The following is a 21,388-nucleotide window of genomic DNA, read 5'->3' as shown; positions in this document are numbered from 1 at the left end:
GAAATTTTTGTATGCGAATAGGGTACATGCCATGTGGTACCTTCTACTATTGTGATTGATTTTGATAACAGGATTCACTACATTTATGTTGAGTGTTTGAGGAACAATAGTAGGCCATTTGTGATTAGTGAAATGTAATGTCACGTAATACCTTATTGACATACAAAAATTTCTCATTTGATTGGTTCCTTTGATCCAAAAAAAAAAAAAATTATCATTTTTTATTGACTTTAGTTTTAGACAAGATTATCAATAATTTAGTATGCTATCAGAATATATAATAATAATAAATCATGTGTTCAAATATCACATATGTTGTAAATTAGTAATCATTTCCATTGAATGATACAAAATCACGTGGCTAAAGTTGAACTTAAAACTTAAAAAGTAAAAAAAATTCAAGAATGACTTTTTAATTGTAAAAATTCTCACATCATTAAAAATGTAGGAGTGAAAATTATGAAAAATGCTTGGGAGCACTAATTAGTGCTCCTACTAATTAGGTGGCAGTGGATCCCGCCATTAATGATGTGATATTTTGGTCTTGGAGTTGTATTTTTTTTTTTTTTTTTTACTTTTTTAATGCATTAGTGCTTTTAGTGGTGGTGTTTTTAGTGGGATGAATCATTGTTGGAAAATTATTCACTACCATAAATGCGTCACAGCCTCCATCCCACGCGGTAACAAGTCTCTCTGGCTTAATTATGTGATGGAGACGGGCATCGGGATATGAGAAATCCGATTGAGATACGAGAGATCTAAACAAAGAATCCCCTACCATAAGATATACTAATTTGATGGATCAAATTTTCGAATAAAATACCCTGATAAACAGAATTCGAATTTGGATGATCTGTTATTAGATTTGTAGAGATTAGATTGGGTTTAAATTGAGAATGTTCTATAATGGGATCGGATTCAGATGATTCCAGGCAGGACTAAATTTCAAGCCATGAAAAAGCCCAGTACGGTTTTTGAACGACACTTTGCAAGGCCTTGGTGAATAAGGAGCAATCATATTCACAACCTTTTAAAGTTCATAAATTGAAACATCTTTTTTTTTTTTTAATTTTTTTTGATTTGTTAAAATTTATCTCAGGAGTATGGATTTAAAAATTGAAACATAATATGGGTTGCAAAGGAAACTACTGCTCTTGCTCTTTTATAATCATTGATCTAAACTGTAAACCTTGCTGCAACTGCATGAATCATATCATACATGTACAAAGAGGCTACCAACACTAGATTACCAGATCTGCCTACCCTCTCTTTTTTCTAACAGTAAAACATTACTCTTTTTACATTCTCCTTGAGGGCTGGCAATGGCCGGACACCAGTATCCCCATTAGCACGCGTACTCTTCCCAACTTGACCGCCACCACTCCCATTCTCCTGCATATCTGGTTCCATATAGAATCTGGCTCGAAATGCGGCTAAATGTGCATAGTATGCTGGAGGAACTGCAGAGAGGACAAAACTCTCATTACTTTGTTTAGTCAACGAGAAAATAGCACAAACTCTTGATTGCGAGTATTGGCATGAATTTTACTAAGTACAACACAACAACAAATCAGGTACGGGACTCTTTTAATTTCAAGAAAGAGTATATCTAGTCAAATTTTGCTAAACAATGAGTTGGAGATGTCAATTCGCAGTGCTACACAAAAAGACAAGTCCGTTCAGGAATAAAAATACATTCCTTTCACATTCTCACTGTGTGCTTTCAGGGTGTGTGCTTCAGGGTTTTTGTTTGCAGGAATGATTAAGCCTTAAGCTTAAGTGAATGACTCCAGATGCAAATGCAAATGCAAATGCCAGTTCACGTGTAACAAGGAACAGTGACTTACCAACTGAGACGGAGCGTGTGCACCTTGCATATGTGTAACAAAGATTGTTTGTTAATGATTGAATTCCATCTGCTGTAAAATTGTTCTCATCCCATAGAACATGGTAATGCGCCGGTCGACTCGTCCCCTGTTACATTATAAACAAGATAAGATCCATTCTTTACCAAAAAAAATTAAATAAATCACAGCACATTGTAGTGAACTACAGGAATGCCAATTCCCTGTTCTCTTTTCTTTTTCCTCTTTGCCACCCCTCGAGAGGCTTTTACTTTTAGGACCAAAAATTATAGGGGGAATATCAAAAAAGTGGAGAGTAGAAAAATGATGGAAGTACAAGTGATTTATGCATTAGATTATGCAAATAAATCTTGTACATCCATCATTTAAAATTATAACCTTTACTTTCCACTTTTTTGATATTCTCCCAAAATTATAAGCTTTATAATCACAATTCAAAAAGATTATCTTTCAAGGTCAGGACAAAGTTGTTTGCTTGTTCACTAGTCTTCCGGAGTTAACGGTACATTTTTATTCCAGTTGAAAGTGTTGTTTTTCATTATTTTCCTCTAAGAAGAGCAACAAGGTTCATTTATTTTATAAGTATCTTCTAATCACATACGTAATAAAAGAAAAGTTTAAGTTTTCACCTGAATCCCAGCATGGCTGCAGAGATAGAAATCAAATTCCGTTGGATGACAGATCTTGGAATCAACCACAGTGCCTGAGAAAAAATGCATAAACAATCAGATGAATATTACAAAAGAGAGATATTCCACATAAGCATGAAGAGACAGTTCAGTTTTTGAAGACAGAAAAAAATTACCAGGTAAGATGTTTCCGCTCTTATCGGTGCTGCTGCGGTCCCTATGATTGTTTGCAAATAATCTAGTATGATGCCGTTTCTGTACCACAATGAAAGTCACTGGTGGTTGATAGTTTGGTTCCAAAGAAGCACAAGCCTACAAAGAAGTAATCGATCGGGACCACAGTCATTTCTAGTTTGTTTCGCATAATTTTCATAGCATACCAAATAAGACAAAACAACACTCACCTTCCGAATTGCGTCCAACTCATAAAGCAGGACTTGATAAAATTGCCCTTCACTCACACCATCCCTGCTTAAATTTTTCCAATTAAAAATACAAATTAAAATCAAGGAGAAAATTATGATGCAGACTTGCACATAAATTGGACCCAACTAGGCTTTAGTATGGTGTTACCATTGCACACAATTTTGGTTCCACATATATGGGGGGTGGGTGTGTATAAAAATGCACAATACATGCATGTCTGTGTAGACACATGGTATGCAAACAATGTAAATGAATAAACTGATTCATGTCCATGTGGACCATGTTTTGCTTCAATAAAATCATGTCAGAATCTTTGACAAAAATAGTATCTTTGAAAGTTATGTAGCAAGGGAGCCCACCTCTTTTTAGTGTCCAAGAACTTGTCCAAAAAGAAAATGTCAAGGGTGCAATCATTTTTAAAGAGAGATTTATTTCCACTTTTTTTTTTTTCTTTTTTCCCCAAAGAAGAGGACACTACCTTTTAGACATGCACACACTTCTCTTCCCCTCAAACCAACCCACCCCGTTCCTTCTAGGTTCATCTTTTTCTCGTATGCATTCTTTCTTCTCTCCATGTATGAATGTTTGCATCCCTACATGCAACATGAGGAAGGGTGTAGAATAGCTATATATAAATTGTTGGGCTCATTTCCTAACAACTTAATCTTTTGGCAGAATTGGTGACTAAACACTTGAGACAGCTTTCACATAATTTCCTAACAACTTAAGTTTTCAAAACTCTGGCTCTAGGAGTTGTTACTTTATCTTTTACTTAGCCAAGTGTTAACTTCAACAACAATTCAACTGCATCAGGCTAAGACACAAGGTAATCAAAATTTTGCAATACGAATAAAAAGGAAAGATGGTTTCAATGGCCATTGAGCAAATTGCAATGGTGCCAAAGAGGCAAAGGTAGTAGTGGTGATAGCATCAATGACGACACAATATTGAATTGATGATGTTATGGCACCTGGAACAGAGACAATGTCTACAGTTGAATGGAAGAGTTGGTCATATTGCAATGAGCATCTACCATGATACTGATGATGGTCTGTTACAATCAAAAGTGTTCAGAGAATATGCGAGTAAAATTCCCATCAAAGAGACAATGGTGGTAGTGGAAATGAAAATTTAAAGGTTCAAGTGTCGCTATGCGGTTTAAATTTATAAAGCAGCCATGAGAGAAGGAAAAAAAAAAAGAAGAAGAGGAAAATAAGCAAATTGACCTGTAAAATATAATTCTCAGTGGCTTTTGCCCTGTTGCCTTGCGGAAGGCAACCAGAAGATCCCTACACAAACAGAAATGAAATGTAAAAAAAATACAAAAAAAAAATCTATGAAGAGAGTCCACAGTGGCAAAGAAAGCATACTATACCGGATCATTCCACCACTAACTGTGCCACGAACAGGATCGTGCCAAGTTTTGTACAAGTCTTGTATGAGTTCCTGTCTATGAGCTTGAGCACAAACCAATCCAGCATATTTTGTGACTTCAGGCCAATCCTGAGAAGCTACTACCTACAGTCACCACAAAATCTATCAGCCATCAAGGTCGTCAATAATCATTTGTAGAAAAAGAATGTTCCACAAAGCATGTTTTCAGTTAAGGAACTGTACAGCAGCTATTGAGGGGCTAGAGTCTTCTCCATTCTCAGGGTGGGTTACATCTGCTCCAAATATTATAGTTGGTATGTCACTAACTAATGGAATTCTACAGCTGATGGCATCCAAAAGAACAGTGTTTCGACCACCCATCTGCACCAATAACAGAAACAGATCACAAGTCCGTAATTATTAGGTGTTGTCGTAATATGAAATTAAAAACAAGCCAGACAAATATGATGAGAATGATGGAAAATTCAATGATAGGAGAATTCAAATCCTGTAGATAAAGTTGATTAGGAAGTAAATGAGGAAAGAAAGACAGAATGGAGAGCCCCTACGGCTAACATCAAACAAATGAATAATTTAAGGAAATTTTTGTAAATGTCTCTTTGCACAATCATGAAGATTAATCACACCTTAACATTGATCTTCAAGGACACATTAGCCAGGTATTGCTTGGTAATCTTAAAGACATGCTTCGTCAGACAGCATTGTGAAATTAAACCAAGATCAGTTTCACATATTCGCTTTATATCTCCTGAAAATGCAGGATCAGGTACAGCTTGAAATGTCAATTCACGATTAAAATCTTAAATTGCATATCAATTCAAGCAACTCAAATTCACCGATAACACACCATATAGGGAACCATTGTTGTCGGGCAAAATAGCTAATAGAAGCTCTAATTCTTTTCCTTTCAGTTTGTTCATGCATACATGATAAACATGCTTCAAAGCTTTCTCTACTTGCTCGGGCTTGGCTGTGTAGATTGGAATCACAGGTTCTGGATTAAATTCCTAAAAATAGCAGCAGATTACAACTCAGCTCCGGAGCAAAACCACGAGCTTTTTTATCTAAAAAAACATGGAACAGATAAGTAGTAAGTACCATGCCAGACACTTGACACATTTGAGCCAGTTCATTACAAAATCCACGAGCAACGCTCTCTTGCACACTCCGAGAGAAGTTGATGCATGCCCACCGGCTAACAGTCATCCCGTTAATCATTTTCTGTAATTTATGAGACAGAAGATTAGTTACAGGCACGGATGTGAATTGAATCAATGTTGTTACATAGACTGCGCAAAACAAGTTTTGGAATGAACTATAGGAAAACTAAAATTGAAGAAACATTCCTGGTTGGGATATTTCTGTTGATTTTAAAGGATACAGAACAATAAATGTACTTTCTCCATTCTCTCATACTTGTTTCTCATGGCGACACTAAAAAGAAAAAGAAAAAATAAATACCTTGTTCATCATATTCCATTGACCAACTTGTGGCAAACAATCCTTTTCCTTCCCAGTTTCATGATATTTCAGCTGCAGATGAAGGTGGTGCTATTAATAAACACCCAAATCCAGTTTAGAATTTCATGAAGAAAGAACGATGGTCTTACCCAAGGAGCAGGGAGTACTCGTGCCTCCACAGAAGCTAGTTTTTCACTGATTTTGATTCCAAACTCCTTTGCATATGGGTCTTGATCATAGGCATTGTGTTGAACTGTCTGTTTGTCAGAGCATAGAGGATAAAATCATTTGGTCAAGGCTCAAGCTCAGCAAACTATATTCAACATTTTGATATTTATATAACTAAACTGTTTTACAAAATTTATAACTCTCTCCTAGATACTAGTAACCAGAATCATGGATTTAGTCCAGAATGTAGATAATAATAAATTTTCCAACAGAATTTTTGACTCGAATATTTGAGTGAGTTCAGATGCCTATAAAACAACCAACTCCCTCTCTACATAGTTTATAAGACTGAATACGTTATAAAAAGTTCACATGGTTGGCAAGATAATAGAGAAACCAAATTATAGATACACAAAACCATTTTATAATTGAATAGTGAATAATTTCTTCTTAATGTTTCAAGTTTCAACAATCAAATAGAGCATAAAAATTCAATTCAGTTAATCTTTCTCAGACACCAAGGGCCCGAGGGGGGAAGAAAAGGTGAAAGGTAATGAGGATCATACACCACAAGTACCTGCAAAATGTCATTTTCTCGATCCCTTGGTCGTTGGCATGTAACTTTTAGAAGAGCAGTAATTTGCTTCTCATTCAACCTTTTAGTATATCTCTGCCCCCCAACAATCTTGCAGGCCTGGCGAACGAATAATTTGAGTACCGCACAATAATTTAAAAGGAGAAAGTAACTGAATCAATATGTAGGACAGCACAACATGTTGTGATCATTCACCTCCATGGGTAGATAGTTAGCCTTCTTCTGGTTTCCTACTTGAAGGCAAGGAAGATGTGTATGCTGAATTGTGAAGCCATACATTTCTTGAAAGTATTCAACAACGGACTTCATGGTCGAGTTGTCATCAACAGGAAACCTGAACAAAATTACCATGAATGTTATAACACGTGTCAGACGTTTATCAAGAATCCTTAGAGAAGAAACAAAAGTGCTGAGAAGTAGTTTGATCCAAGTTGAACGTTTAATATCTTACACTAGTTCTCTTGTTGGTTGAGATGTCAACCCTGAAACGCGGTACTTTCTTCGTACATTACCCCTATGTGTTACTTCAACTTTCACTCCTCTAAGGGCCTTCTTGATCTGGTTCATATTTCAAGGTAAATTTCCAAATTAAATAAATTAAGAGGTAAATACATGCTGCACATGTCAGCAAAACAAAGACAAGTACCTTTACACGGTCAGAGTCAGACAATGTCCTTGATATCACATCTTTTCCTAGAAGCTGGGCAACAAATTCTATTATAGGGAGAGCCTCAATAAAGGCAGCGGAAGCCATATCTGTATGATGAGCAATAGAACGTAGATCCCTCAAAAATTACATCGATGATGACAATCATTACATTGACAACAAACAATTACATATGAAAGATCAAGCTAATATTGTCTATGTACCAATATTAAGAGACAAGCCCATTTGTGTAGGCCTAATACTCTGATAGAATCCACACCATGATTCCAAACCATCACCAAGCCGTTGTGGTTTCCGAATATCTGGTGAAAAGAACGATCTCCCAACAGGGCAATACCTTTGAAGTGCATTATGAGACAAATAAGATATCAGTTTGCGCTGAACTCATTAAACGGAACCAATGGAGGTCAACATGATCTCAAGCACTTCAAGAAATCATACCTCTTTGACGAGAGCTCCCTCAACACAATGTCGAGAATTTGAAGAGCTTCTTGTGGAGCATCTGCACGCTTACCAGCAAGAAATTGGCCCAAATGATGCAGGTTGGCCCGTGCAACAAACTTGATCACCACTTTGTACACCCTCTCTCTTCTGAAAAATTGAATAAATATTCAGTTAATACCAGTTCCATAATACCACAAAAAATAGAACCAATAAAAAATACCACAGATACTACAAATTATTAAGTCTCTTTTTTTAATTCCCCCACCTGTGTGGCCTTTAGTTGGTATTTTCCACATAATTTGGGTAATGCAAAAAGCGAAGATGAGAAAAGAAAAACAGAACAAACACGCAAACGGACAATAATTTATGTTGTTTGGCTATAAACCTACAACGCTGGGGTAATGGTAAAAAAATTTCACTACGAATATAGAGATTACACTGAGCCAGCTCTCTCTCTTAAGAACCCTTTATTACATAAGCTCTAAATCATCACAACCTTAAAAACCCAATATAACACAATATATAAAGATCTAAAAGTAGTAAACCGGGTCAAAATAGACCCAAATAGAATATCACGTCAGATTTGTCTGGACATGCAGGCCGCTAATGGGTAACAAGCATAATCAAGCAGAATTTGAGAGACACCCACAACAATTTGTTACGATAAGAACTCCCAACAAGTGTACAAAAAAACTGAAAGGCACAAATTACATATAAAACAACACTGCCAAAAAAGCAATAAATTCTTACTTGGGACCATTGATTCCATCCTCTTCATCCACAAGTTTAATGTTGAATTCCTTCCATGCAAAAGGAAGTTCACCAGCTGTGTATAGACTCTTTCTGCCATCATATGCTGGCAATCTCTTCCCCAAGTCAGATTCTTTGTATAGTTTCACCAGCTCTGCCATGATAGCTCTGTTCACATTTCTTGATGCCACTTCAGGAGTGATAGTAACCTGCAAGCAATATAATACACACACACATGACACAGCAATAAGAACGATTTTTAAAAAACAAAAACTCATAAATGCTATTAAGCGAAGGACAAACATAAAGCCTTCCCTGTTAAATTTTATCTGCAAGTGACAGAAAGTATAAGAAGAAAACAACACACCATAAACATACTGAATGTCAGCTAAAGGGCCCCAACCCAATTGTTATGTCACAGTGAGAAAGGCAGAAATAAATTAATAATTTTGCTGCAATGTATTATTTAACACAAATGTTTAATGTAAAACCCATCATCACTTACATCATACTGGTTCAAGTCCTTGTCTGGTAACTCTGCAAAGAAATGGTTAGCCTTGACAACACATTTTGTCCCAAGCTGCCCATAACCAGGCCTAGGGGCAAAACTCAAAGACTTGCTTGAAGAAGGAAAACCCATCTCCACTTCACACAAATTGGCCCCATTCACAATAGACCCGTTTGGTATGTCTGTTTCACCGGCTCTGGCCGGCTTGTGGACCCCGGTGCACGGCCTCGAGCTCGGCCGCATAAAAACCTCGCCTTGATCGGACTTCCGGCCACCTCTCCCCCTCCTCCTCCCTCTGTTCTTCGATGGAGGTGAGGTCTGGTTATATGTTTTGGTGTTTTGGGGCTCTTGGGTTGGTGGTCCTTTCCCATTTTGAGCAGTTTTAGGGGGTTTCTGAGCTTGATTCATGGTGTTCTGCAATTGGGGTTTAATCACAAGGTGTTGTTCTGAGCTCTCTTTCATCTGCCTCATAGGCATGATGACAAGGGTTTGCTATCTGGAACTGCTATTCAAACAAAGCCCAAAGACTTGTCCAAGGATATGTCTCCGTCTCTCACCAAATGACAGACACAAACACTGTCTTCTTCTCTTGTCCTTCACTCATTTACCCCTCACAGATTATTCAAGACTGCGTTGTGTACTGAAAATACCTAGAAACGGAGAAGAGGAACACATGTCAGCAAGATGACCAACAATAAAAGATTGCATATACGGAAAACAATTCATATAATGCACCAAAACAAAGTTTCACACGCAAAGTAAAGAGGGTACACATTAAAACCCAGTCTTTATTGCAGACCACAACCATATAACATTCTCTTTCCAGAATAGAAAACCAAGCCTCTCGCATTTTATTCAACAACTCAACCAAAAATACACTCAACCAGAAACTAATAATAAAAAAACAAAAAACTTAAAATTCGACACCCAAAAACAAGAGTTGCAGTTAATGCAGAAGGAAAGAAGAAGAAGAAGAAGAAGAAGAAGAACCATGAATAGAGAAGGCAAAGATTGTAGCAAACCAAATATATATATGATTTTACACATACATGTAGATAAACAAGTGTGTGCTTGATATCTTGTTAAATTTTTGCCGCAAATCTCAAATACCCACCAAATCAAAGTTTCAAATCAGAAAAAACCCAAACAAAATTTCTAGAAAAAATCAGCTGGGGACTGAGACGAGAACATATATGTAGAGACAAAACTCTCCATTGCCCAAAACCCAAACGCTCTTCGATGCTTCTGTTCGAATTTCGAAACCCAATGACCATGAATCATGTAGACAAAAACCTAGAAACACAAATAATCTGTGTGTGTTTGTGTGTATATATATATATATGAGTGTGTGTGTGTGAATCTATAGATACATATCATAATCAAATAGTGGAATATCCAGAAGACAAAACCATACCTCCGCTTTGTCCCCTATCCAAAACCGAACTTCTACAGAAAATCACAAAAATAGAGGAATAAATCCAAGTTAATAGAGACTCAACATACACATGTACAAACATGTATAGATAAAAATGTGAAAGTCACATATGACTGCTGAAGAAGAGAATAAAACGCCTAGAAAAAAACAAAAGCTAGCCCAACTAGAGTAATTACCTACAAAAACAACGTATATATAAATAAATAAACAATGAAAACCAAAGTAAAATCACAATCCAAAGATACCCAATTTCCACTGCATCATAGAAAATGACATGAGAAATGAATATTCGCCATGAAAAAATTCGAACTTCAATACTAACCCAACTCAGTGACCATTGAACTGAAACAGAGAGAGGGAAAGAGAGAAGCTTTAAGGACTCAGGAACTCACAAGATGGGACTGGCAAAGAACGTGAAGCGTTAGAAAATGGGGATAAAAAGATGGGTTTTCGTGGGGCGAGAGATTCACACAGATTGCATAAAGAGAGAGAGAGATGATGATGATGATGATGATGATGATGAATCTTATACACGCATGCAAGTGCTTTTAGTGTATTCTTTATCACGTGTAAAAGGCCTGCCCTCTTTGCTTTTGTTTAAAATTGGTCTGTCCTCTCTCTCCTCAGCTCTCTCTTCGGTTTGGGTTCTGGACTGAATCGATATATATAGCTATATAAAACAGTGGCTAATAGAGAGAGAGAAAAGAGAAAGAGAAAGAGGGGGCTAGGCTATAGTCCAAAAGAAAGCAGTGAGGATTAAAAAGCAAAGCATACACAGAAGAAGAATAATTCGAACTTGCAGTCCTCTCTACCCTGCAGACTTCTCAATATGTGCTCACCCTCTCTCTCTCTCTCTCCAATTTCTCTCTCTAGATATACAATTGTGCGTCTCTCTAGTCTCTATATGCATGTTTCAAAATATATTCATTTATTATTAATGATTTATCCATATAAAATCCCATCCGAACAAGACTCTTACCAATCAGAAATTAAACTCTTGCTATTCAGCAAAATTGAAACGAAAAATTTATGTGCATGAATCATTGCTAATTCATGTACTCTCCCATATTCTGCTTGGGTTGAGTTGTAACGGTCGAGTCAAACCCATTGTGAACCGGGTCCACCTTTTTTTTTGGGTCTACCACATTGTGTGTGCGCTCTGCTTTTTGGACTGGTTTGATGGTGATCACCTGCGACGCGGACTACCAATTTGTTCAGTGGGATTTGCTTTGGTCAACATGAAGAAGGTGTGACTGTGCTCTACTCTTTTATGGGTCCACTTAAATACGGAAAGTTTTTTTTTTTAATAATGAAGATCGAAATTAAATAAAAAAAGGGTTAAGTAGTTATATTTTTAGGGTAAAAAGTACCCTTTGCGTCTCTAAAAATTTGAAAAGAAATACAGTTAAGAATAGAAGCAAGTCTACACGTTTATTTCCCTCATTATTGAACATATGTGAGTTTATATTGATAATTTAAATTGTTTAATATTTAAAATTTGTGGAGTATTTTATTTTTATAAAAAAATTACATTAATCACATGACACGACACATTTATTATTTTATTTTAATGAAAGAGAATTTAATTTAATTATATAATTATTAATATTCAATTAATTTTATTTTTCTATTAATATTATATTTAACAAGTCCTATGACTTCACCAGTTTAAATAAAATTTTATATTTTGTCGTACACTTTTATTTTTAGAAGAATTACAATTCAATAATCTTTTGAAAAAAATATTTATAAATACATAAAAAAAATAAAAATAAAAATATTAATATTTATAAAATTTATTATTGATGTGTAATTTTTTTTAATATACACTTAATTATAATTTCTTCATTATTTTTTTCTTTTTCTTGTCAAGATCAGCCCACAACAATTGATACTGTTTAATGATTTGAGGTATTATATTACGGAGTATATATTTTTATGGGACAGTATGGGTCCAAAATAAACAAAAATGATAGAAAGGACAGGACAGAGGTTTGGTGGGGTGTGAAGTAGCTGATGTTATCCTTATTGGATCTTGGACTATGGGGTTGGTAATGGACAGGATCAGAGGGTGGTGATGGTGCGTATCATGACATCCTGAACTAAGAATTACACAGGTCCCACTAAGATAATGATCAATATCACTATAAGAAAAGTGAAATTTAACTTTCGTTTATTTAACGATATTTTTTTAAATGTTATTTTTTTTAATAACAGTATTAGAAGGTCACAATTTTTGTGGTCACAATGGCTCAAAACTGTCAAAACGACGTCGTTTTGGCATGTTTTGCACCCAAAACGACGTCGTTTTGATTATTTTGAGCCATTGTGACCACAAAATTGTGACCCTCAAACATTTTCCTTTTTTTAAATATTGAATGACGTGTTATAAATTTTATAGTATTTTAAAATTAAAATAGCATCGTTTTGATAATAGTAGGTGCTTAAAAATGCCTTCAAATATCTAAAAACTCTCTCACTCTCTTTCAAATAGGCGGGCTCATGAATCACTGAGAGAAACTCTCACTCACTCTCTCGCTCTAAACCTTAATTTCTGTCAATGGATCAAATCACAAAGCGATTTTGATTTTACTTTCAAAATTCTCTCTCGATTTCGACCTCCACCCCACCACCATTTTCACCGGCAATGAGAGCGAGCACCACCGTTTCTCTCTCTCAAGCTCTTCCTTCCGTCTCGAATTGGTTGTTAATTTTCATGTACTAAACTAGAAAATCCTAATTTCTCAAGTTTTCAACTTGCATCGAAGGTTATGCTATTCCGAGAGGTGACGTTGATTCTCTGCAATTTCTATGGTTTGTGATGTGTTTTGGTGTTCTTTTTGTGGACAGTTTTCAAGCTATACATCAAAATTTTCATACTCTTTTGTTTTGAATAATTTAGGACTATCTATTCAATTTAGGGAGTCATTTAGCCTTATGCGGCAAAAACTGAAATTGTTGTCTATTGGATGAACAGATGATGAATGCAATTGAATTATTATTAGTGATTTGTTGGTCAATTTAAAGAGTGTGGTTTGAGGATTGGATTGTGTTGATCTGGTTTTCGAAGCGATTGAATTATTGTGATGGTTATCGTCCCCAATGTTTCAAGTCATAGATTATTCATATTATTGTTATTTTTCAGTTTTATTATAGGTATTTTTTTAGTTCAATCACATAGAATTAACACAATTTCAAAAAAAAAAAAATGCTATAATAGCATTTTTCAAACACCACTGTTAGATATTTCAAAAAAAAAAAAAAGAAAAGAAAAGAAAAGAAGAAGCTATAACAGCATTTTTCAAATGCCACTATTTTGCCAACGGTTAGATTTTTAAAATATAAAGAAATCTATGACGGCATTTTAAAAACGCCACCTATAGTAATCTAATGATGTTTCTAAAGCGTCATAAGGCTACAGCAACGGCCGCATTTTCGGCGTTTGGTGTTAAGCGTCACAAAAAGAATTAGCGGCGTTTTGGACACCTATAGTGGCGTTTCTTAAACGTCTCTAAAAACTGAATTTCTTGCCGCGTATAAGGTAAATTGCACTTTACTCCCTTTAATTATTGTCCCATTCACTTTACCCCTCAACTAAAAAGTGTAACAATTAACCCCCTCATCCATTATTTTTTTTTCAATTTAAACTTATATGACTAAAATACATTTTTATCAATTGGATAATTTACATTTTATTTCATTAAATTATCACTTCATATCACTTTACCCTCTAAAACAATCAATTAATATCATTTTTAATTTGGACTTTCTTATTTTTTTTCATTTTATCACTAAATTAATTTTTAGTTTGTTAAAAAAAATTGAAAACCAAATAATGAAAATATCTATGATTTTTTTTTAAATGCTCACTAAAGACAAAAAATATAAAAAAATATCACTTATTTATTTATTTATTTTTTTTGTCTTTAATATTTAAAAAAAATCTTCACAGATATTTAAAATTTAGCTGCATTTAAAATTTAATTTTTTTTTGATTAAAATATGAAAAAAATTACTAAAAATAAAAAATAAGAAAACTTATTTTAAAAACTTAAAATTTGCATTTTAAAATCAAAGCCAAAGAATTTTTTTTTTTAGTTGTGGGATAGAGTGATATTGGGAGTGTTTGGCGGAGATTATTTTAAATTAAAAGTTGATAATAAAAAAAGTAGAAGATAAAAGCATTCATTCCCCAACTTATGAAAAATCAACTTTTTTTAATTTATTTAAATTATTTTTGCCTAATAAGTTATAAGTAAAAGTTTTACCAAATAATCTAGAACAAACTCCTATATTAAAATAAGTTATAAATCATAAAGCATTTGTATAATTCTCATCAAACACCCTATTGAGTGATAGTTTAAGAGGGTAAAGTGTAATTACTTTTATAGTTAAAAAGGTATTTTTGTTGTTAAAATCTAAATTAAAAACATAAAATTGTTAGATAATGTCTCAATGGGACCACATAATTAAATGTGGTGTTATCATTTATAAGAAGCCTACAATTTAAGTGATTCAATTTAATTAATAGGCTTAAGGGTATATGTGTTATGGACGTAATGTGTAGATACTAGTTGTATAATTTCTATTTCTATGAGGGGCAGAAATAGAAATTAAAACATATTGGTTAAAGTTGGTTTTCATTCCTTTTGAACTTCCACAACCTTTCAGTTTTGAAAACCAATTATAACCTTTAAAAGGTTATGGTCCCTATTCCTTCCCAAGTGGAAAAATAAGAACACTGCCATTTTTCTTTCTAAATCCTCTCAAGGAGAAATATAAGGCACCAAAGGGGAAAGGATTAGAAGGCAATAATATAATCAATAACAAAGATTTCATTGATAATCACGCTTCCGTTTAACCGTTCATCAATGGATTCAGGTATGTCATTTTGTCTTGATTTCTTGATAATATACATGGTAAATGATCCAAAGTGTAAGGTTTATGTTCTGAAATTTATATTAACAAAAATTACTGTAATAGACGATGGAGATTAAGTGTTATAATTTTTAATTCAAATTATGAGATAATAATTTAGGAGCTAAAATGTAATTTGTCGGATAAATTATTTGAGTTTGTTAGTAGGAAACCCATTCAGTATAATTTGGATCGTTGTGATTGGTTATTGCTTTGGTGATTATTATGTGCTAGACCCCTGTCTGATTCGAATCAAGGAACTATCTTTGGACATGACTTTGGTGATTACAATGGGTCCCACAGTTTCGCAGCCACGAGTTTGTCATATTCTCACCAATAAATTAATATTAAAAATATATATTTTTTGAAAACTTTTTTTATAAATCACGTTTTTAACACTTTTATACGGTAAAATTCAAATTATTTTTAATTATTTCATTATGTCTCATTTAGTATAGTAAGACCAAAATGTCCTCTCTCTATTCTAAAAACAAAACCATTCATATTCCCAATATCTTCATTTCAAAAAAATATATTAACTACACATCACTATTTAATGTTGATATGTATTACACACAAAAAATTAAACATGATTCTTTATTGATTGTCATTATGTTTTTTGTAGTTTCCATACATCCAAATGTTAACTGTGCGTGATGACGTGAATGTGAATGTTCACATCAAATGATGAAAATGAGAATGTTCATACGAGATGACGTTGTGAATAAGGTGATATTAAGGTTCGCATTAGTATTGCATCAAATTACACAACCACAAGTCTCAACTTTCATTTGAATATAAACATGACGTAAATGTTCATATTAAAACATATGAATGTGAATGTTCACATGAATTCTAGAATATAGACATTAACATTATACACATTAACATTTGTATTTACATTTATATGTTTTAGTGTAAACATTCACGTCATCTAATATTAACATTATGAATATTAATATTTGAATTCACATTAATATATTTTAGTGTGAATATTCACGTCATCTGATGTAAATATTCACGTCATCACGTACAGTCAACATTTGGACGCGTGAGAACTATCAAAACATAATGACAATCAATAAAGAACCATGTTTAATTTTTTGGATGCATGAGAACTATCAAAACATAATGACAATCAATAAATAACTGTGTTTAATTTTTTGTGTGTAATGTATATCAACATTAAAAAGTAGTGTATAGTTAATGCATATTAATATTAAATACAAGAGTACAAGAGTCTAAGAAAATAGTGTAAATCAAGAAAAATGATCTTATGGAATAAATGTATAAATATATGGGATTAAGTGGGTTATAAATTTCTTTCATGGATTTCTTGGGTTAGAATACTCCTAAATAAGATTTATCAATAAAACCCCATATTTTATTTGTTAAGTATTATTTTTAAGTTATATTTACATCATGAATTTAATTAAAAAAAATTAAAAAATAAAACAAAAGTGAAAAAAATTTAAACATAACCTTAAAAATTTGAAACTTGTGAAGTTTAGTGGTGGTTTGGGGTTTATTTATTTTGTAATTTTTTAATTTTTTATGAAAATATATAAAATAAAGAAATAAATAAAATAATAATTTATAATAAATAAACTAATAAACTATTTATTTAGCAACTTTCCAAACAACGTGGAGCCAGGTGAAATTGGTGTTTAAACTGCTTTGTGGTAAGTTTGACGATTTTTTTTTATGGCAAACTAGGCTAGGCCAATTCAGGAACAAAAACTTTTGGTTTAAGTCCCGGCCAATGAGTTTGGAACAACTGAGTTAGCAGGTTGAATCATGGATCAACCGATTGAGATTTCAGTCTACTTTTTAAATTTTTTATTTTATAATTTTTTCTTATTAAGTCGAGTTTTTCTTTCTTTTTTTTTAAAGATTAAAACAGGTATTACATAAATTAAAAGAGTTTAGTACAAGGGTCAGTTGATTAAAAATACAAGGAAGTGCAATATTAAAAAACTGATTCCTACTTCCATTCCAAGCCCAAGATTTGCCAGGTCATCTACGCATTGATTTGCTTCTCAATAGCAATGGTTAACTCTAGCTACTCCCATCCTGTTCGATGAAAACCTACACTAAAAAATGATGTTTTTTTGTGACCTAGACTCAATCCAAGTCTTGTTGGGGGGTCAGTCGAGACTACTCATGATATAAGTTTGGGTGTGGACTAAATAATAATTCCTAATTAGCTTATGATCAATATATTATAAAAGTGATATTCATTTCTTTCTATTTTCTGCTTCCACCTAAAGCTTACTACAACATGGGAGACTCCACAGCTCTCGTGCTAAATCACCTCTCCACTATTTAAAAAAAAAAATATATATATATATATATCAAATTTTAGCAATGCCATAGTTATAATCAAAGCTAAATTGCATGAGGTTGATAATTCAAAGTAACTACTGAAAAAAGGACCATTTTCAAGTGTTTGTTGGATGCGAAAGTCCATGAAGAAGAGCACAGAAAGATTGCTTCAAAATCATTAGAAAATCTGTGGTGCATGCAAAGAGAAGGACCATAGTCCATAGGACATGTAGATCATAATAAATTAAAAATGTTTTTTTTGGTTGTATGGTTTTGGTGACTACACACAATTAATGCACGAAATCATTACTCCCGCACACGAACAGGGTCGGTATGGGTTTGTTTTGTTTATAAGAGCATCCACAGTGAACACATTAATTTGTGTATTAATTTGTGTATTAGTGTCAGGTGCTAAGTTTTGATTAACTGAGGATATTATTTGGGGTTACAATAGAGTTGTTAGCGTGTGTTAGTGGTGTGTGTTAATTTGTTTGTTATCTGTAACTAGTGTTTTAGCTAGCGAAAGAGTGCGTTTGTTTGTCTTGCCGATTGACCGGCCGGATGTCCGGCCGATTGACCGGTCAATGACAAATTTTTTTTTTTTTTTTTTTTACTTGTTGGGATTTTTTTTTTTTGGACTTGAAATTTTTGATTAAACTAAATTATTTATTTATTTTATTTATTATATACACACACATATATATATATATATTTATTTAGCACACACCTTAACACATCCATTGTACCACCACTCACTCTCTAAAATTAACAAACTCTTAACACATCTTAACAAATATTTTTGGGCCCTACTTTTATTACTTTTTGTCATATAATATACACGTTAATACACTTTTTTAACCATCACATTGTGGATGCCCTAATGTTCAGGTTTCGCATTTGAAATTTAATTTAGAATCTGTTTGATAGGTGTTTTTTAAATGAATAGATTTGAGATTGAAATTTATAAAAATAATTTTATTATTAATAATTCTAACCTTACTTTAACTTCAAAATAATATATTAATGGATTAAGAAAGTTAAAGAGGAGGAGGAGGTGGTGGTGGTCGTGTGAAAGCATGATTCATGATAAGAATGGGCTATGTTTGTTGTGTATCGAGTTTTGGGATTTATTTTTCTTCATAGACATAAAAATAATTGGGAGTAGTGTTTTGTATTGTTGGTTGTGTTGTGGACAAAAGAGAGGGATATTTGACAAGAATTGGTGAGTGGGGTTGAGAAGGGAGAGCTTCCCAAGTAAAGCTTCCCCGAGTAAGGAGAGTGCGTGTGGTGGGTCCCATCCTCCATTAGTATATATTTATATATAACAGTAATTATTTAGAATATTAATTTTGATATTCTAATACAGCACAAATGATATGGTACGAAAAAAATAAATAAACAAACAAATTAAGATCAAAATATCACATCATAGTCAGTTCATTAGGGCTGACTTTAAAGCTCAATAATTAAAACTCAAAAGTATTTTTCTATCCATAATTAACAAGTGACACACACATTGCTTGCAATTCAAATAATTAATATTAAGAACAAATAATAAAGAAGTTAATAATATAATATGTATGTTATTTAAGTGAAAAGTATGTTCTTAATGAAACTAAAAATCTTAGTTTCAAAACTTGCTTACTCTGTGTATAATATTTTTTTTTTTTTTATTTTAGCATATATAAAATTATCACGTGGCATGAGTAGAAGAATGTTTCACTAAATCAATGTAGGCTTTCACTTAATAATAGTATAGGTAAATAGAGATATATATGGGATGAGTTTCTCTCCAGTTGGGTTTTCAATTGGAGCGTATTGTTCAATCTTCGTGAGCTCATCACAGAATTCACATTGATGATCTGAATCGTTTAATGTGTACGGCTTGTCGAATATTTTATCCCTGTAAAAATTCACTTTGATTGAATATGAATAGTCACTTGATCAAATCGTTGACACAAATTTGATCTGATTAAGTGACTATTGATATCTAATAAACGTGATTTTTTATAGACATAAATTATTCGATGAGCTTAATGCATTGAACGATTCAGATCACCAATGTGGGCTCCGTAGTGGGCCCACAAAGCCCAACAACACACTCTCTAGTTTGATTTTAGACTAGAGACAAATATGTGTCAATATATATACACACTAGCCTTTTATGTTTTAAATTTTTCTTAATTTATTTTAAAAATTAATTTTTGTTTAAAATTAGATAAAAATGGCACATTATAGAAATATTTTATTATATATAAATCACACCTTTTATGGAAACTTAATCTTAGTATAATAATATATTTTTTATGTTATGTAATAGTTAACGTGATTGTACGGGGAGTAAATATTCCGGCGTGCCCGTATTCCTTTCTTCCAAGTTCCGTCGACGTCCAATCACCTGCGAGCAAGTAACGGTGAGCTACCCGGCGGTGTGTGGCTGGAAACACCCTCCGACGGTCAAATTAGCACATACCTTAGAGGGAATAGAGAGAAGGGAAAGAGTGTTTGAGTGTAAGGATTTTCTTACAGAGATGTTCGTGTGTCGCGTATGGGGGGCGCAGACATGCTTATATACCTTCTGAGCCCCATATCCACTCCCTGTCATCTCCTGACACGTGGCTCTGCTATCCCATCTGTCAGCATAAACCATGCCGTTCATCACCTGCTCTCAACTGCCTGTCAGCATAGCTGGAGCTCGGCAGCCGAGCTGCCCTACCTCGATCATACCATGCTTCATACCTTAAGCGCCTAACCGGATAACCGAATGAAGGACCGGGCTAGGCGGCATCCCGGCAAAGCTTAGCCCGGGCTCCTCCTTTGGTCGGCCTTCTCGCCGGTCAGTCAACTACCTCGGCTGACCGCGCCTTTCCGAGCGCCGGCCTCTCGGTCTGTCTGGTCTCGACAGTCCTCGGACCGAGCATCCTGGTCTGACCGGTCACTTCCTGGCCGAGAAGCTTCTGCACGGTCCGGGACAGCACACTGTCCAAACTCTGCCCGGCCCAAGTTCTGGTAGCCCATCTCCGGGTGAACAGTCGATCATCTCGGCCCAATGCTCTGCTGGGCCCTCAACTTGTTCGGTCTATACCTCGGCCCAACACCGGAGCATAAATCACCCTCTCAATTGCCCCTTAATTCCGTCCGCGGAAGCGTGACTGGGATTATTCACCTCGTCCGAGATAACGTTTCCCCGGTTCCCAAGATGCCAAGCCCTGCCCGAGCTAGTTGACGTAATTGCCTGCAGATTTGGCCGGTTATATTCCTCGGCTGACCTATTTTCGTCGAAAGCAGCTCGGTTGGCTCTTCGTCTTTTCAACCCGTCGCTTCAATCCTGTCAAGGCCATAAATGGGGACACGTGGCGAGCTCCCATTGGTTATCGAGAAGCAACCCGCCGTTCTTGTCAGATTTGAATTTGGGCGGTCTCTTACGCCTATACAAACTCGCCCCCCATCGTTCTATTTTTTTCCTACTGCTGCCTCCATCTCTGTCGATTCTCAAACCCAAGCTCGACTGCCATCCCGCCATTCTTCGTGTTTGGGAAGAACACCTTCAGCCCTTCACAGGTAAGATACCCAATCTCTCTTATGTTGCTATTTACTCTTATTTTGCACACATTAGGACCTAAAAACATAGCTTTTAGGGCTTAGACCATAGAAAACGTCCTAAACCTCCCACTGTTCTTGGTGTTCTTCGTCTTCCTGAAGAACGTCGAAGAACTGGGGTGAACCGGGCTCTGGGCCTTCTTTTGATCCAAAAAGCCAGCCAAACCGGCCAAACAACGTGTTTGTTCCAACCATGGCAAAAA

The 21,388-nt window shown here is 34.6% G+C and overlaps 1 protein-coding gene across 7 annotated transcripts; it reads right to left on the bottom strand.

Moving 5' to 3' along the window:
- Positions 1-1,129: 1,129 nt before the first annotated feature.
- LOC114315693 (protein argonaute 10) lies at positions 1,130-11,269 on the bottom strand. Of its 7 annotated transcripts, none has more exons than XM_028262313.2 (22): positions 10,736-11,269; positions 8,906-9,558; positions 8,401-8,609; positions 7,648-7,797; positions 7,410-7,543; positions 7,186-7,295; positions 6,991-7,097; positions 6,735-6,873; positions 6,522-6,638; positions 5,926-6,033; positions 5,777-5,848; positions 5,414-5,536; positions 5,163-5,322; positions 4,942-5,063; positions 4,538-4,675; positions 4,296-4,438; positions 4,147-4,209; positions 2,899-2,962; positions 2,671-2,806; positions 2,495-2,568; positions 1,848-1,974; positions 1,130-1,460 (listed from the first exon to the last, which is right to left on the bottom strand). In XM_028262313.2, the coding sequence occupies exons 2-22, from the start codon at positions 9,383-9,385 to the stop codon at positions 1,276-1,278; spliced, it is 2,961 nt and encodes a 986-aa protein (XP_028118114.2). In that variant the 5' UTR covers positions 9,386-9,558; positions 10,736-11,269; the 3' UTR covers positions 1,130-1,275. The 7 variants fall into 7 exon arrangements, with proteins under 7 accessions (XP_028118114.2, XP_028118117.2, XP_028118113.2 ...); XM_028262316.2 differs by having other exon boundaries at positions 11,118-11,251; XM_028262312.2 differs by having other exon boundaries at positions 10,666-11,238.
- Positions 11,270-21,388: the final 10,119 nt, after the last annotated feature.

Source organism: Camellia sinensis, chromosome 6 (assembly GCF_055761805.1).
Source record: "Camellia sinensis isolate YWXY chromosome 6, ASM5576180v1, whole genome shotgun sequence".
NCBI classification, from domain to species: domain Eukaryota; kingdom Viridiplantae; phylum Streptophyta; class Magnoliopsida; order Ericales; family Theaceae; genus Camellia; species Camellia sinensis.
The sequence above is the reverse complement of the archived record's forward strand: the minus strand, read 5'-3'. Positions and strand labels throughout refer to the sequence as shown.